Source organism: Corvus kubaryi, unplaced genomic scaffold, assembly GCF_017639235.1.
Source record: "Corvus kubaryi isolate FWS band 111438036 unplaced genomic scaffold, C.kubaryi_AGA036_p1.0 137, whole genome shotgun sequence".
Lineage (NCBI taxonomy): Eukaryota > Metazoa > Chordata > Aves > Passeriformes > Corvidae > Corvus > Corvus kubaryi.
In genome coordinates, this window is record NW_024580671.1 from 14,680,135 (window position 1) to 14,698,633 (window position 18,499).

Sequence of the window (18,499 nt, forward strand, 5' to 3'; positions counted from 1 at the left end):
TGGTCAGAAAATCAACACAGTGTACCAAGTCTCTCTCCCATGATAACAGACTGAGAGAGTTGGGGTTGTTCAGCCTGGAAAGGAGAAAGCTTCAGGAAGAACTTAGAGCAGCCTTCCAGCACCTAAGGGGGGCTACAAGAGAACTGGAGAGGGACTTTATACATGGCATGTTGTGATACGACAGACAAGGGCTTTAAAATGAAAGAGGGCACATTTAGATTAGATATTAGGAGCAAGTTCTTTACTATGAGGGTGGTGAGACAGCCGGAGAAGCTGAGGATATCCCATCCCTGGCAGTGTTCAAGGCCAGGCTGGATGAGGCTTTGAGCAACCTGGTCCAGTGGGAGGTGTCCCTGCCAATGGCAGGGGTTGAAACTAGATTATCTTTAAGGTCCGTTCCAATCCAAACCATTCCACAATTCTACAATGAAGTCCCAGCTTATTTTAGCCTACCCTGATCTGTCAGTTCAGTCCCTTCACCACAACAGCAGCTCCATAAGGTAAGGTATGTGGTGAGAAGTATCTGCTTTTTCCATTGAAAATCTACACCATAGCAAGTTTGTTCCTATTTCTCCTACCACACCGATCAGGTCTGATGACAATGGAAAGACACAACTTGTCCACAATTTCAGCTCTTCTAAACTACAATACCCATAAGTCTAATAGGAACCATATTTCTTGAAGCCTTCTCTTTTAAATTATGTCTGGTGGTTGCTGAATTAAAAAACTGCCTTTTATTTCCTAGAGGTGGATTTTGTGATTTATCTCCAATTTTAAGAAGTTCAGGGTAAAATATAAAGACTCCAATCACAGTAGGAAATACAGTAAAAACAAAAGCACAACCTGATAGAAAGTCACAGTCTTCATTGTACAAAAACACTCATCAAGCAACAAAACAAAAGAGCCTGACTGCAGCTATCAGCAGTGCTGACGGTGTGTGCACAGAAGCTGTTTCCATAAAAGCTGTTTGCTCAGGTGCTAGCAATTGAGGAGGAGCTCCAGTTGTGTTGCCACAAGCTCCTGTAATGCTCACACAGGGGTGTTTGCAGGCTATCAGAGCTCTGGAGGGAGCTGTTACAGGCTATCAGCTCAGTAATCCTCATGTTCAAAAGGCCCTAAATATGTATTTACAAGATAGACAGACCTGTTTGGTTTACTGGTTAAGTAATCCATGTGTTCAAAAGGTCTTAAATAGGAATTCACCAGGCAGGCAGGTCTCTCCTGGACTATTACAGCAATGGTCGGCTGTTCAGAATGTCACTGATACCACACTTCAGTGGCCCATGAGAGCCTCAAACCATAAATACTTACAGGTGTTCAAGTAACTTTATTCAGATAAACAGCCTCACTCAGACTGCTAATCTGAAATTACTCCTTCTTTATTTCTAAGGAAGAAATACCAATAAAATCAATCACTTCAAAAGTGCAATGTCACAGAACTGGTAAATTTGAATTTGCTCCCGAAATACCTTCCCTCATCACAATGGGATGAGTATTACTGGAAGAGTGAACCAGTGTGTTATGGCTGCACTGTATCTACTGCAATGCTCAGATACAGATAGAAGAAACAAAGAGAGCAGGAAAAAAAATTTTCCCCTATGCTACTTTTAAGTGTCCAGTGAAAAGACGTTTCCATAAAGACTTACCTTCCGAAAGGTTTCTAGCTTATCTCTCTTCAAGCTTATCTCTCTTTTTAGTTTGTGAAAACAGCTGACAGCTGCTGATGCAGAAATGCTCAGGTGAATAGGAACCCTTAGGAATTTCAGCAGGTTTGGATCACGCCAATTGTAAACTTTAGGGACTAATCTAAATTTAGAGTTAACAGATTCATGAGCGCAAATAGTTATCAAAACATTTAAATGAATGGCTGTGCATAACCATAAATTAGCATTTGCAGTCAACATGCATACACACACATTTATTTCCTTATTCTCATGGAAAAATCTGTCCCTTGGGCCTAAAAATCAGAACATGATCTTAAGAGTAATAAATTTTGCCCCGAAGTATTAACCAGCCCTCAAAGCACAATGAGTTGCTGTGCTTAGGATGAGGATGATGCAGTAAAGCAACTCGCATATGAATATTCTAATTTCCAGAAGTCTTATTTTCTACAGCACAGGAAGAATCCAAACAGCATGTGTGTAGCTTCTAGCTCATGCTCAAAGAGGGAAAAATCTCACATGGCTTTTTCTTAAAATACTATGGCCCTCGTCGCTGCTCTTTCCTCCAAGAACTCTTATCCTTTCATTGCCTAGACACAAAAGAGTCCACAAAACCTGACCACAGAAAGATTTTACCTGCACATGGCTCATGCGGTTGTCTGTACATTTACTGACATGCACAAACTTTCTGAGCAAAAAAGTAACATAAAGCTGCTCAATGATTTCTAAGTGAAGAGCATCAGAATACCTCATAATTTCATGTAGGGTCAACTCTATCCTTAGCAACTTTTCACAGGTACTGGTCTTAAAACTGTCCCAATCTATCAGGACCAGCATTGGCATGCATTAAAACTAAAGTCATCAGACACAGGCAGGCTAACACAGTGGCTGCCATTCTCCCTTTTTCACTCTGAAATGTTTCCCTCCTGCCATGGTGGACTCTTGATATAATTTCCCAGGCTCTTAAAAACTGAAGCAATCACTTATGCCTAAAAATGAAAACAATCAGAGCTGGAAAGTCTTTTAGGCAATTATTCTGGTTTCCTTTGTGCATCCCCATTGATTAACATCTGAACTTCCTCCAAAAACAACTCCCTCAATGTTGACAGCAAACTTAAGTCTAGTCTTCCTCATATATGCAAAGACAGATAATGCAACCCACTGCTATTCCTTCTCAAGGATGTCTACTCTTGCTGTTTGGAAGAAGCATTCAGCTGGAAATGAGAATATTTTCCTATGTGAGATATATGAAATTTTAAAAGCTGTAATCCCCCAGCAGAGAACACTCACCTCCCATTTTGCTTTTGCTCAAAAGCTACCTCAGTACATACATGGTATGAAGGTCTCTGCCCTTGGATAAGGACCTGTTTGACTAAACACTACCAGCTTGTGCCTGCTTGTAACATCTCATTTTCTTGTCTCATTAGACTAAATACGTAGGACCAGACATCAGTGATACTTTCTTTTGACCAGTTTTGTCTTTACAACATCCTTTGTTATTTTTCTTTTTCTACTGATTTTTCAACTGCCCCACCATTTAAATCTCTGTACCTTTAATTTCTGTATTATTGTTAATGTTCCAAAACAAGTATATGAAGTTTCTCTCTCCTGCATAGTAGGTTCAGAAATTTTATTAAATAAGTGCACATCCATTAGCTTATTTGCTCTTCCCTAGCACCAGTATCCTCTATTCTTCTTACAAGGACAAATTTTAGAGCCACATTTAACATAGATTTACTGGGGACTGTGATGCTTTTAGTCCTTTCACCTCATTGGTACCAGCAAGTGTGACGTATACTCTAAATGCACGTGATAAAACTCCAGCAGCACAAAACCACTCATAGCCAGACTGGGTGGGTTTGTCCTGAATGTCTTTGGCTCTCTTTCAGTAATGCTGGCTGCAAGTCCAACTGAGCACTTACAAATCAGTCCATTCCTACTGCTTAAAAGTCCTCATGAGTATCTAGCTATGCAAGAATTACAAATCTTTTGATGCCTTTCTGCCGACACTGACTGATGCTGGCTCTGCCTTCATCTCAGTATCTACCAGCAATTCAGATTCTTTTTAGGACAACTTTTGCAGTAGCAACATAAGGATGCTCAAGGTGGCAACTGGCAATCCCCCAGCTTCATCATCTTCCCAGGCATTTGTTTAAGGTATGGTACTGTATGGAGCCTAATGAGCCTCCCTGGGAGTTCATCCTTCCAAGACAATTGGCTCATACTTGAGTTCATTGCGTTGCGACAATCTGAATGCAGCCCATTGGGCTTTTCTAGCTTACAATTGGAGTGAAAGAGTCTTATAAGTGTCTAATCCTACCACTGCAGGTATAAATCCATATCCCTAGTGCTGGCTATCATATGTGATCCTCCTCTTGGTCTCTTATGGTGCTAACTCAGGTACTTATACACTAGCACATATTTGTAAGCAAGAACCAGTGATCAGAGTTTTTCAGGGTATTCCCTTTCTTGGAAAACATTTTTGTTTCCAGTACCTCATTTGCTAGTCATCTTATTTCCTTACTTCCTAATTTGGCTGTGTATTTTTCATTTGAGTCTCAGAACTGATGCATTCTTCATTTACAAACCAATTCCAGGAAATAATGAGGTGTTGTCGTTCTTTTTTTGCTCACTATCTTGTTTCAATTCCTTTCTGAAACCTCCTGGTTTGATTTTTAATCCATTTAAAAATTTTTGTGTTTGCCATGGAGACCTGTGAGCTGCTTATCTGCATCTTTTTGTACAATGGGAAGGCTAATGCACATCTTGGAAACGGAACCATGCTCTTGACACCAGACAGGTTTTTTGCTGTGTGTGATTAGCTGCAGTTCACACCAGAAAGTTGTTACAAGTTAAAAAACAATGACAAAATCAAGGAAAAGTGATAAAATCCTCCTTCTAAATAAAGCATAGTAATAACAATAAACCTCTTTCCCCTAAACACAGGACAAATCAATCAGTGTGAGATAGAGAACACTCTGTGGTTCTTCCATCCAGCAGGCAGACTGTGGGGTGGCATGAGCAGGGCTTCTGCACCCCCTCCTTGCTGCTTTCACCCTAACATGGTGGATATGATGCCTTAAAAATCTAGAAACAAAATGCCGCACTTTTGAGACAATACTAATGTAGGAAGTAATATAAAAGCTGGTCTTTAATTGGAGGCCTCCAGGGCCAAGTGTGGAAAAATGCCCACGTCACATAGGCTGAATACAGTTTTATAAGTTTAGCAAATTAGCATAATTGACAAGAATCCCCAATTAAAAACACAGGTGATGAGGTAATTCCCCCACTTGGTTTAACCTCCTCTGGAGCCCCCTTCTTCTCCTTGTTTATAGGAAAGTGTCTTGGGAGGGTAGCTCGTCCTTGGTTCCCAGAAGAAAGATTAGGATAGGGTCTTTGGAATTTGTTTTGTCTTTCTGTCTATCAGGGTAGGAAAAATGCTGGAGTTAGCTAGGAACTATGTAACTTTACAGTAATAGTCTACAGAGCTACAAATATCTGAAGAATATATGAAAGGAAAAATCATCTTGGCATCAGATGCACAGTGATGATTTTTGTTCATTTTTTGTCACTTTTTGTCTTCCCAAGCACTCGAGCATTTTTTTCCTTCCCTGTTGCTGCTGCCACAGTGGAGGAACTTGTGGAGCTATGCTGGAAATTAGATCAGGCAGCAACACTTCTAAAATTCTATTAAAAACAAAAAGAAAAGATTAGTTCTCCCATCTGTTTCACAGTAAGTAATTCTGGCACAACTGAGGGGCCAGAGTACATCAGGGCAAGTCCCTCTGTAGAGGAACTGTGTGGCCACAGCAGGGTACACCTAAGGCAATACTGCTGTAGAGTCCATGACAGCATTGGACCATAGCCTCTACTCCACCCACTGTCCTGCTGCTTCTCCCCAGGACTGGCAACAGAAGCTGGGAAGTCCCTTTTGACTCTGAGACTTTTTTTGGGGATGGAGATATACAGCTCTGAGGACAATGCTCTCAGTTTTTCCAGATCCCTAGTTGTGTCAAGGGAGCTTAATAACGTCTTACAAAGACCTGAAATAGCAGATAATACAACCAATGAGTAACCTAAACCATAATATTACCATATGGGTTTAAACTTTGGGAATGTCTTTCATGTCTAGATCTCTGCTAATTAAAGGCTATGAGATGTTCTTGTTCCTCCTACAAAACTTTCATATTTAGTGGAAACCATTCTTCTCAAAGGAGTCTAGAGAGTTTCTTTCCTATTTAACTTTCACATGAAACACTTTATTTCAGTCACTCAGTGAATATGCCTTGGGCAACTGAATCACAGCAGACAGCAAATTAATGATGATGATGTTGTGATTAGCAGAGATTACAGGCAACTGAGAACCTGCCCAAACATTTGCTGTTGTCACAATAGCTATGCAGGCCTTTATTAGGGATTAATAATGGCCACAAAGAGGACTTGATTCCACCAGGTAGATCCTTTAAAAATTATCACTGATATTCTTAATAAATGGTAAAAATTATTTCTATTTTACCATTTAAAAAAAATTCTTTCTAGATGCTTACATTACTAATTAATTTAAATATTACCAGACAAAGTAGTTTCTATCACATTTCAGAAACAAGTATCATGAACAAACACACTTGACAGAGAAATTTAATATTATATTACACAGGGGGAGTCAAAATAGAACTTAAGGTCTAGGACTCTTACGCTGTGAGATACCACACCAAAACCCAACTGGGAAGAAATAATCATTTCACTTATCCCTAGCAATGATTTTTTGAGGAGTTCAAATAGAAGTTTGCTTGTTCTGATGAGATTCACTAAGTAGATGTTATTTGATTTTTCTGCTTCCAGGGGGAAGGACTTCATATTCCCCAGGCTGCTAGAAGAACAATGGGCTGAACTTGCAGTTGAGCATCCTAGATGCTAAAGATACAATAAAAGTGAACTCACTGCATATTTGCCAAAGCTTTCCCCTTTCATTTAATTTCCAAATGTCATCCACTTATATGAAACCTTTGAAAAGGTTTCTTAAGGTAGAGCAAACAGGAGGAAAGGATGTTTTTAATCTTGTATTAAAGATTTTTAATTATTTATAATCATTCTTATTTAAAATACAGTTACTTGAACTTATGAAAAGACTCAGCACTGTTTAATAATAAAAAGAGCCATCTGCTTCTTATGCCTGTCCCTATAAATATTTTGTTACTAGATGACAGTGGAAAACATGAAAAGCTAATGACTGACTGACAAGTAGACTATTAAGATATTGAAATGAAAATCTAATGACTATCAACATCACTAATCACACGTTATCATTTTGGGAAGCTTCACATAATGATTTTCCAGTGACTCAGAAACACATCCACCCTTGTCACCAGAGAGTGAAATACATTAGCAGCAAAGGGAGATTTGTGGTACAGAGCACAATTTCTTATAATTGCAATACAAATATCAGAGAGCAAGTAATAAAAACTATATTCATTTTCCAGTTTGAAGCGTGATCTTACAAACACTTAAGCACATACCCAAATATCTAGAAGACTGATTTCTAAGGCTTGAAATACAAGGACAATTGATTCTTAAAATTAGAGGCAGGAGGGGGAAAGCAATTAAGCCTCCAGTAACCACTTTTAATTGTGGAAAGGCCTGCTTTAAATTGTTAAATCTACTAAAGAGAAGCATCTGAGTTGCAGTCTCCAATGTACAAAGACAGAACACGTTTAACAAGCTTCCTAGACTAGTATGTAGTCACCCACTGCAGAATTCTGCTTTCATATTTCACATCTTTAGCCTAACCCTAGTAAATCCTGTGACATTGCACAGGTATAACACAAAACAGGCTTTTGTGATGATTTTTAAGAAGTATTCCCCACTATTCTTTTTCTCAGAGGAGCCTGCTATCAGCTGTGTAAATGCCATATCTGTAATAACAGAAAGAGAGGCTGAAGTGTGCCCATGATCTTACCTCATACTCAAAGTCCTCTGCTCTATCTGCGTCAGCAGGCAGGCTGGAAAGATACTCATTACCTTCATAAAATTCATGCTCCACTGGGTGAAGAGAATGGCAGCTATGTGGAACAAAGCAGTACAACAACAGTAGATGAGACAATAGGGTTTTCTTAAATTAAAAGGTGATAAGCCCACCTCACCCCCCCACCCTCAAACCCCCCGCGCCCCCTGCCAACCCAGCCCCACTTTGTAGTTTTCATCTAAGGAGTGCTACTCTGAATGGCCTGACAGCTTGAAAGGAACTGTATCAAGAAGCAGCACAGGCTGTTTTCTTTGCAAAAGCTTATGCTCTGGCTGAGTTCATTCTGCTGGGTTCATCTTTTGTCAGATTTACACAGGGTGATTTCTTAAAAGGGTCTGGTTTGGGCAAAACTGCTTCATTTTAACACTTTTTGATTCCTTACTCATAAAGGTACCTAATTCCAGATTCAGGTGCTGTGCCATGGCTGAGGGCAACTCACTAATTATCTGGTCATAGTCTTGAACATCCAAAATCTACAGGCCATATCAGGCTCACAAACTGTGCAAGAATTTGCATAAAATAACTTGCATTATCCTTTGTTAAAGTGGTAACAGGGTGGTGAAGTGAACTTGAGCAACTGCACAGTTACAAATGTCAGTAAACTGTACTGTTAAATGGGATTGGAACACAAAGAATGAGGTCTTTGCAACAGCTTTAGATGCAAAGCTGGATCCCAACCATGAAGCACCCAATGCAGATCTATCTTAGCAGAGGTTGAAAACTCTTCCCCATGCTGAGGGCAGGGGAACTTCAAACATATTAGCCCGCAGTTTAGAAATACCCAGTAAAAACTCAGAAATACAGGTATGCTGTTCCTTGTAGTGCTGCAGTCAGTGGTAAGCCCAATCCATCTAACCTAGAACTTCTAAAAATGGACCTACATTAAAGTCAAAAGTGGCATGTTCTGCATTAGCATCAATTCTGCAGAGATGCACACCATGCCAGCAAATCAGTGGAAAAGCTCTAGGGCTATCACAGTTTAGCAAGCTGCAGAGGGTCTGTAGGGTCACCTGAGGTCACCCACTGCATGATGTTATTTTTGAGGTGGAGTCAAAAGAGGAAGAACCCTACACCCTACTTATGTATAAGCACCACCTGCTGAGGCTTGCATCCAATTCAGTTCCAAAGAGGGATACATTAATTAATATACTTTGTCATATGAAAAATGAAATGGTACTTTCTGATCTCTATATTTTTGCAATTGTTTTGCTTTTGATAAGGGAACCCTTATATTAAATCACTTGTTTCCTTGATTTTTTGGTGAGAAATTTGGAAGAACAGAAAACAAGACAAGCTCTTTCTAGGTCTGAAGAAGCCTTTTTTGTACTTTGGAATACAGAAGTGTTTTTCTTCTTGACTAGGACTTAGCTTTGAATGAACAGACATGTGAACACAAAGTAAACATGCCTGAGATTCCTTCCTGTAGCCCTAATTTACAAGCAGAGTTTAGGAAAGCTGCCATTGAAGCCTGAATGGGATAGTGGTTATCAACAACATTTATTATTTATTTAAAGTGTTCCTGAGACTTTTTCAGGAGAAGGCTAGAAGACCATCACTGCAATGCCTCAATCCCACAGGTAAACCGCAGAAAAAGATAAACCACACCTGTCTGAAAGTAGAAAAGGGCAGATATCAGGAACTGGTGGTGTGGAAGGCCTTAGTTTGGCCAGAGCCATAATGTGCTCAAAAGTGATGTCAGTCTGAGTGCTGGCATCCATAAGCCGAACATCCTGAGAGCTACTGTGAGCTTTGGTAGCTGGGGCTCTTCGTAAAACCTGAACTACAATGGGCTCCTTGGCATTGCGGAAAGCTTCCACTGCTTCTTCATGAGTGGCCTTGGACAGGTCCTTCCCATTGACCTAGAGAAAAGAGAAGAATATGGCAAAGGTTAGAGAAAAGGCAGCATAAAAACATGGGTGTAAGATACAGGGGGATGAATTATTTGTGCACTACATCAAGCCATCTGATGACATTGATGATCTTATTTTGGTATCCATGCAAGAGAGAATATATAGCTGGGAGCAGAAATAAGTTCTTTAATCTTTGCCAGAAATTATAAATGGTTTGAACTCTTCCATAACTGTTCCACCCAATGAAATCCAAACACAGCAGAGAAACTACAGTATTTAGAAAGTAATTTAAAATTATTTCTCTTATCCTGTTTTATTAACTTTGTAAAATACAACTAAAATAGGAGAGGTGCCTTTAATTTTGAATTTCAGCATTTTCTGTGGCATGCAATTGCTTTAAAGGATTTCTGGCTAGCATTGTTACTAATGCAGATGTCAATAGACACGTCTCTGATGTCTAAAAAGAAACAAGGACAATTTTCGATGTTTTGTCACTTATCTGCTATGGCTATTATACAACCATTAAGACTGAAGATAGGAAGATTTGACTAGCACAGTCAGCTGCTGCTCTTTCAAGGAAAGAGAACTCAATAAATAATTTGCTATGAACAGACAAATAATCAACCAGAGAAAATTACGTTGCAAATGCAGCATAGCTTGGCAAAACTAAAAGACTGTGCCAAGATTTCTCTCTGCTACAGGCAAAGCAGCAAATTTTTCCTGGTCTAGATGAGGCCTTAGGGTATTAAAAAATGTAACCTCAAGGTTGGATTATGCTAAATTTATACTAATTCAGGTGTTTGGGGCAAGATTTGCAAGCATCAGCCCACTACAAAATGTGAAGGCTAATTGGTCAATGGCAGTCAGTATCTAAGCCCTTGAACACAGGGTTGTTCATCCTTACACAGAAAATACTGTTCCACCTTCTCCAGAGCACTGCTGACTGCTACACAGGACCTAACTGTTGTGAGCTACTGTGAAAATGAGATGATCCTGTGCTGGGGTAGAAAGATAGGGTTTTCTAGTAAGAAATATGACTATCTGAAGGTACCAAACCTGATTAAAATTTATATTCCTGGGAAAACTTCTACACTGGTGGCAAATCAGAAATAGCATTCTGCTGCAAGGTCATGCTCAAATTTTCTTTGTTGTATAGACAATGAGACATAAAACTTCATAAGCCTTAATGAACTAAGTCTAAACCCGTCCCAGAAATGGGACAGACCTCATAACTGACTTTACCCCAGTGTTTGCAAACACTGGTTGAAATGAAAATTTCTTTGCCACATCACTCCTTCGTTCAAGAAATTCTTGGAAATTTCTAGTCAAAAAGGAAGAAGGCAAACAAAAACAATGTCAGCAAACTCAAAAGAGCCTCAGTAACTCCGTAGCCTTCAGTAATATTTTGAAGCTACTTGTGCAGCCATAGTCCTGTCATATTTATGTGCATGGCTAGGATACTGCTGACCATTAATTTAATGTATATATCAACTCAATACATTTCCAGAGTATGTGCTCAAGTACAAAGTAGCATCATCTTTTTCCTCTGACTTAACTTCCAAAGAATCAGCACTTTCATGCCCACGTCACTCACGAGGACATGCAAAATAACCACACTGTAATGTAGCCACCAATGCAAGCGTCAGCTGATCTTTCTAGCTAGCCCTGATGCTGGATGCAGTGATGAGAAGCCTACAAATTTTGAACACATTTCTATACATATAAAAGCTCAAACTCCTTGTGCTGAATGCCTGGGACACCCAAAAGTGCCACACCACTGCAGCCTAGACTGTGACCAGGTAATTCAAAAGGCAGCTAGCTTGGTCATCTAAGTTCAATGCATATCTATGGTCTGTCTGATAACCGAAGCCAAAAATATTAAGATTTAATGTTATAATTTTATCATTTAAATTATCATCCATAAAATTATAACCTAATTATAATCTAATTTACATGGAAAAAATATCAGTGGTATCTAAGACGAAGAGCCAGAGCAGTCAAAGAACAAATTATAAGAAAACCAAAGAAATTTCCCCAAGGAGAGAGCTTCTGCAAACCCTCTCTTGATAACACAAGTCACACTGCCAGGGTGCTCAGATTCAGCCCCATCTAATGGAGGCAATTAGAGATAAAGCTTCAAGCCTCGGTCTTCTAGCCACTCTTCAATTCCAGTCTCTGCTTCAGTCTTGTTTCAAACTCAGATCCTATCAAGGACACAATTTCTCAGTTTCTGTGATTTTTGTAACAAGAGTGTCCTAAAGGCTGTCTGAGGCACTCTCATTTCTAAGGCCCTACGAACAGAAAAATTACTTTCATGACTCCCCAGTCCCTTTCAATACTTCTTAAGCTTCAGATAACTATATGGTGTTTCTCCTAAAAGTAAATGCTTGGGAATAAATACCTCATAGCAATGTATCAATTTTTTCCTCTGTTCAAGTATAAAACACACAATCCTTCTGTATCCCAGCTGAACCACATGGATTTTGGCACAAGATAACCATTTTATTACAGATCCACATCAGCAAATCTAAAAGATGTTTGGGTAGCATACAAACCCCATTTTTTTTGAAAACCAGAAGCTCTGTCTATTCACATCAGTGAATGCTTATAACTTATTCTGAAGAAATAGATATAAATTCACAATAATGCCATTTACATGCAAATTTTATTTCTAAAGGATAATAATATTTTAAAATCACATGAATGTGAAAAATCACAAAAGATACACATTTTCATTTATCCTGGGAACCTATGGCTGACCTCTATTTTCATTTAAATGCTTATTTAATTTGATGACTTTAAACACATTCTCTCCTTTATTTGGTTTCTTATGAAATACAAGCACATTGGACCCAATACTTGTTTAAATTGTCACTTGAAGTTCATCAACACACTTTGTCTATCTGCATAAAGGTCACCTAATTTACAAATGCCTCCTTTCTCAGAAGAAGATCTATAGCTGAATTACTCTATGCTGGCAGCTGTCCTGCCCACTTGGGGCTGAGAAGAGAGATTTTTTAAAAAAACTTAGAGCCAGTACTACAGATGGGGTTGGAAACTCCGTGCAGGTTTCTTTAAGGATTTTCTTCCCCCTGCATTATCCCCCAACTTAACACTCACATATAGTTACCCTGGGAGTCGAAGACAGCTGAGCACTTATTTATAGCAAGCCATTTACAGGTTCTTAGTGGATGATTAAATAAATTCCTTTCCTCGTAAGGTTACTTTCAGTGGAATCCAGGGTACTATTTTAATCGGATAGAGAAATCAGTCACTTCTAACAGTCAACACAAAGACAAGGGAATACATTTGTTGTAGCAGATGGGCTAATTAATCCACAAGCAAGTTGTGAATGCTAAGTAAAGAATATATCTTTTCTTATGTAAACCATCCTCCTGCCCTCTTTGATTAAGCTTTTGTTTAATGAATGCTCTCTCCCTAGTCCAGGCTATTGGACACAGCGCAAAGTCTGGGCCACTTGTCAACATCTCCCCCAGAGTGACTAGTGGCCACTGCCTGGATCCCTGCCATCCCCTTTGGATTCTTGCTCTAAACCCAGACACATGCAAAACTTCATCAGCATCAGAAGATAAACAAGGAAATGGGCTTTGTCTTCCATGCAAACATCAACTGACATGGGCCAACTGCCACTTCTGATGCCAGCACCAGCGCACACAGGCTTATTCCCACTCAGAGCTGGACAGCAGAGAAGTAAGGACAGGACTAAATAACAAAACAGTGACTATGAAAAATGTAGACAAATGGTTGTTAGGTTATCCTCATGTTCTGAGTTCTAAAAAAAAAGGTGAAGAAAAATCAGACCTTTGATGAAGACTGCTTCCAGGATTTAAGTGCCTGTGACTGAAAATTTAAACTGCCTTGTCTGTCTTCTAACTCTTTTCTGTTTTTAATCATTTAATGCTGGCCATAATTTTTGAAACAAAAGAGCCAGAAATGTTGATATGTTTCCTATAGTCTTTACTTTTCCCATATTAAGAAAAAAAGGAAAAAAGGAAAATAGTGCAAAAAAAAAGAAAAAAGGGGAAAAGTATGTATAGTCATGTGAATGCAATCATCACAAAAGGTGTTGCATTAGCAGCTCATGAGATAACCTCCTACCCTCAGCAAATATCTGGCATCTGCAAGTTTAAATTTAAGATCAGCTCTGCTGAAGTAAAATCCTTTGAGACACTTAATTTATTCAGTAAAGGCAATGGGAAGAATAACTGAAGTGTTCTGCAACAGCAGAGGTGTCTAGACACACAGCTTTCCTAGCGAAATGACAGAGATGCTGTCTGACATGATGATGGAGTTCACACAAGGCTCACTGTCCTAGGAGATTTCAATACCCATGCAGAAGATGCCCCTGACCTGACAGGTGCTAAATCTGCTCTCATCACAGCAGTCTCTTCACCTTCAATCTCTCACCCTAAACACACCCAGGCTACCATTCCCTGGGTGCATCCTTGGACAGCAGAGTGGCACAAAGATCAAACACTGTCCTTAAGTTTGACCAGTCCTTCTTTAAGACAGGAATTTGAGCCCTTCCTAACTTCACGCAACAGAGCAAAAAGAACAAAAACATACCGCCTTCCTACCAGACTTGCAGCTTTTGGCAAATAGAGACTTTAGAAAACTTCCACTACTGAGGTCCAACAGCTGTGAGGCACATGTGAGCTCCCATTGACACACATGCCAGAGAGGACACCGTGAGTCTTTGCTAACACGAATGCGATAGTTCATCTACAGAAGCGGCATTTGACACACAGACATTTTAGGTTACAGTTTAGTACTAAGCTGCATTTCCTCAGCAAGTTAATCTGAAAGCTAGCAAATTCAGCCATTATCCAACACCACCATCTCAGTCAGGGTTCACACAAATTCAGTAAAGGGACAGCTTTTATTATGCTGGTTAATGACACTTCCTCTTCCCTGGCCAGATGAGTTAAGTGACTCTTGCTTCAATTTGATCCTTTGCTGGCCTGACTGTGAAATCTTGTCATCCCTCCTAAAAGCTATACAAGCTGCTGAACATGCAGGCTCTGGGTGCTTCCCTCAAGCTAAACCACAGGCTCACAACAAGAATTACATCTCTATTACCTGGAGAGTTGAGGTTTGTGCTGTTTGATAGCTGGTTTGTGTAGTTGGTTCAACAATACTGGGTAGGCCGAGGCAACGCCCAGTACTGCAGCCTTCTGTGTATCTCCGTGTATAACCAGCACACCACTTCTATTTCCCAGTATTTAGCAGAAATCTACTGTGGCTGAAAAGCCTATGGGCAAGACTTTATCTAAGCAAGACAAAATAAATGCTGCAGAAACTGGAAAAGTATAAAAATATACCTATTTCCACTCTACAAAATTTCCTCTCAGAGGGAGGCAACCCAGTGACTTATTGGCAATTTTGATCATTTAAACAGCAGTTGTCAGAAGAAAAGCACCCTCCTTTCAAGTGACCTCAAGATGATGCTTCATTTTGTTGGAGTCGTTCACTGAGAAAACTGTATCTGTGGCAGGTCTGAAAACTACAGCTTCTCTCTACGAAGGACATGACACATTCCCAAAAGACCCTGGCACAGACCTGGACACTGCCTGGAAGTATTGCCTAACAAGCTATCCTAGCGAATTCAAAAGGTTTTTAAACTGGAATGGAAAAAATGTCCCAGGTAGATGTACAGGGAATGGACAAATAGTTCTCATCACATCTGCAGTTACAGCAAACTAGAGAGCAAGATAACCAATACGGATGTGCTTGTACAGCTTTGGTTCTCCAACAAATAGATACTCAATATCTTTCTTCTCCATGATTTTGCCTTCTCTACCCAGTCATCTCTAAATAAAACAAAACCACTGGTAGAAGCATCTCCCAAAATTCTGTGTGCAGAATCATGTTCCATGTTTTGGAAAAACACTTAAGTCTGTTTTAAGCAAAGCAATCACTGCAGATCCCTCCCACCTTCAGGAGGAGGTTTAGGGTTTTAAATCCCAAATGTATTGACTACCTAATTGCATTTATGGTATTGAGTAAAGGAAATGGATTGTGTTTTAGATGCATGCCTTTAGCCTGCTTCCAGCTGGCTATGTGAGGTACAGTGATCATTCACTAGAAATGCCTGTGAGCATTTCAATCAACACTGTACGGGACATTTCCATACCTAAAGACTCTTTGTAGATCTGGACCCTCACCTTGGGACATCTCTTAAAAAAAACACTTGGTTGCTACAATTCACATCTCCAGGATAACTATCACTGTTCCAACAAGTTTTAAATCATTACTGATTAGCAGCTTTGATTTGTAACCAAAATGCAAACTTCATTTCTGCACTTCATAACATGAGGCTTGGCAGTCGGTGTAACTGGAGAATATTTCCTCCAGCTCATCACTGTGTTTTAGAGCAATGCACATCTCACAAAGATCTTTTCAAGTTTTTTAGTTCTGATGTCCAACATCAGAACAGCTCAGAATTCAGCTCAGAAAGTACAGCAACAGCTCAGAAAATACTCACCTAAGTTTTGAAAGAGAGAATATACTATTATCTGCAATTCTCTTGGTTTGTGTTATCTGCATTTGTCTTCTGAGTGAAATGAAATCACCAAATTAAATGCAAGAATTACTGCATTAGTTTCAGAGTGAGCTGCCTGGAGACAACTGCTGGTAGACATAGTTGTCTTTTTCCAACTCCCTCAGTCTGTCCTGTAGACCTGTGACTATTTGCAATCAACATCTTTCTTGCATCCTCTTCCAGCTTGTATTCCCAGCCTCATTCCTCCTTCCCTTGCTTTGCCACCTCTGTTCTCTCTCTTAAGCTGTCGGCTCTTCTCACTCTGCCCTTGTCCTTCAGTGCAGGCCCTTCTTTACTCCCTAGGACTCTCATGCTGATTCCAGAACCTTCCATCTTTCCTTTCCTGAACTCTTCTCTACAAAGACCTCCCACTGCCCTCTCACTGAACCAGTCCCCTCCCCACAGGCTGGGAACGCTGGCACTTGTCATCCTCCCAGGGTGACAGCTGGAGAGCTGAACACACATGAGGCCTGCCTTCACCAGCACCTCCTGGTACCAACACGAATGCTCAGCTAACCCAGATGGTAATGTTGCAAGGCTGGGGTGTATTTACTATGCAAATTGCTTTTAATATTGACAAACAGTTTTTCTGATGATATTAAGATTCTGCCTGAGGGCAATAAAGACTAAACTAGCTGTGGCATGCATAAAATACGTTGTGTTACATCTTGATATAATTAGAACATCATTTATTACATTAATCATTGCAAACTTTTTCTCTTTGGGGATAGGACATTAAATAAATCTCTCATGAGATCTACCACATACAGTAATCCTTTGATGGTGGGGAAAAATACTGTCAAAGGCCAGCGTGTGCTCAGAACAACCACCTTTTATCTCTAAGCCTTTGCACTGAATGCTGTAGTCTCCTGTGAACTTCATGGTGTCTCTGCTCTACCACAAGCTCACTCTCCAATTTCTTTTACAGGAGGTGTATGTACTTTTCTCAGAGAAGAGCCTCTTCAGAAGGTAATTGCCATTAAAGTTTTAGGAGATCAAATTAATTACATTCTTTAATCATCTGCAGTTCCCAAAGAATAATGGAAGAGGCTGAATGGCAGATTTTAGGACTCTAAATAACGTATAGTCACTTTTTTCCTTTCCAGGGAGTCATACTCTATGTTTCACTAACAGAAAACTTTCACTTCTAAAAAAACCCCACTCTTCCATGAACTCGGTCACGGCTGGCATCGCCACATGAATGTTACACTTATCACTGTCATAACAATTCATCCACATACAGACATTCCTGGTCTCCTCTGAACTGAGTAGTTTAAAAAGATAGATGGCTGCCTTCTGGCTAATTGTGGGAGTTCTTTCATTACTATAAAAAGACTTATTATATCTCAAGTGACTTTATAAGCAGTGAATAATGAGACTTAAAGTCTTTGGAAAAGAGTTCACTGATCAAATGCTGGGATAACTTATGGGCACAGTGACCTTTTCCTCAGTAAGATACTCCAAACTGCTGCTGTTGGCTCATTATTAAAATTCCCCATTTAAGGCATGCAGTTAAGCACAAGGCAGACTTTATTTTTTTATTTTTAAATTCAATTTAAGGTAGCACAGCAAGACCTATATCTCTCCCAGCGTGGAGTACTAACTCCTGGCCGCTCCAGCTGTGCAGGAGCAGGACAGATGGCTGTGGAAGTGCAGGCAGCTGGCTGGGTCTCACCATCCTGCTTCTGACAGCACTGCTGGCACCAGGAGCCTGCATCCCCTGTGCCACAATGCTCCTCACCCCAGCAAGGGAGCTTCTTTCTGCCAGCATGTCCACCAGCAAGCACCAGTACACTGGGCTGGTTCCTATGACGCCGCAGAGAAGAGCAGCCGACAGCACATTGCCTCCAGCCTGTCTGGTAAGCTGAGTTTGGCCCTGGCCAGGAGGGTGCTCCATGTGCCAGCATTTCACACTGCAGAGCTGTAGAGACATTAAATCCAACATCAGCGCACTGAGCCAGGTGTCGACTCTGGCTGATGCCCTGGTCAGTTCCTGGGTTCTGCCACACATCTAGCACAACCCAGTGTCCTGCTGGGGTGCCACACACACGAAGTGCTAAGGTTAGAGTGATCCCTAAATACACCTGTGCTTGTTTTTTCAATGAATGTACAACAGACTGGCTCTGCTTTAATATGTATTTCTTACTGTGCATCTGTTTTAATTTCATCTTGAAGGAATAGAAAAGGGTCCTCCTCTTTGGAAGCAAAACCTGGAGGGTCTCTTTCATTACTTTTCCATTCTTCTCTCATGCTGCCTTGAAACTAGTTTGACACTGTTGTTCTCTGTTGATTTTCATGGCTTTACTCCAGAATAAGCATATTGGCAAATTTTTTTTGGCATAATAATACTTTCAAAAATTAATTCCAGTGTTTTACAGGACTAAATATTTAAAAAATACTTTTG

At 40.1% G+C, this 18,499-nt stretch overlaps 1 protein-coding gene across 6 annotated transcripts in view; it reads right to left on the bottom strand.

The window, feature by feature from the left end:
* The window catches only part of PDZRN4 (PDZ domain containing ring finger 4), a 268,515-nt gene that overhangs the window by 33,337 nt on the left and 216,679 nt on the right, over positions 1-18,499 (bottom strand). For all 6 annotated transcript variants that reach the window (XM_042017977.1, XM_042017976.1, XM_042017972.1 and 3 more), the window contains 2 exons: positions 9,289-9,542; positions 7,618-7,720 (listed from right to left, as the gene is read on the bottom strand). In XM_042017977.1, the coding sequence (XP_041873911.1) occupies positions 7,618-7,720; positions 9,289-9,542 (357 nt within the window). The remainder of the gene's footprint in view (positions 1-7,617; positions 7,721-9,288; positions 9,543-18,499) is intronic.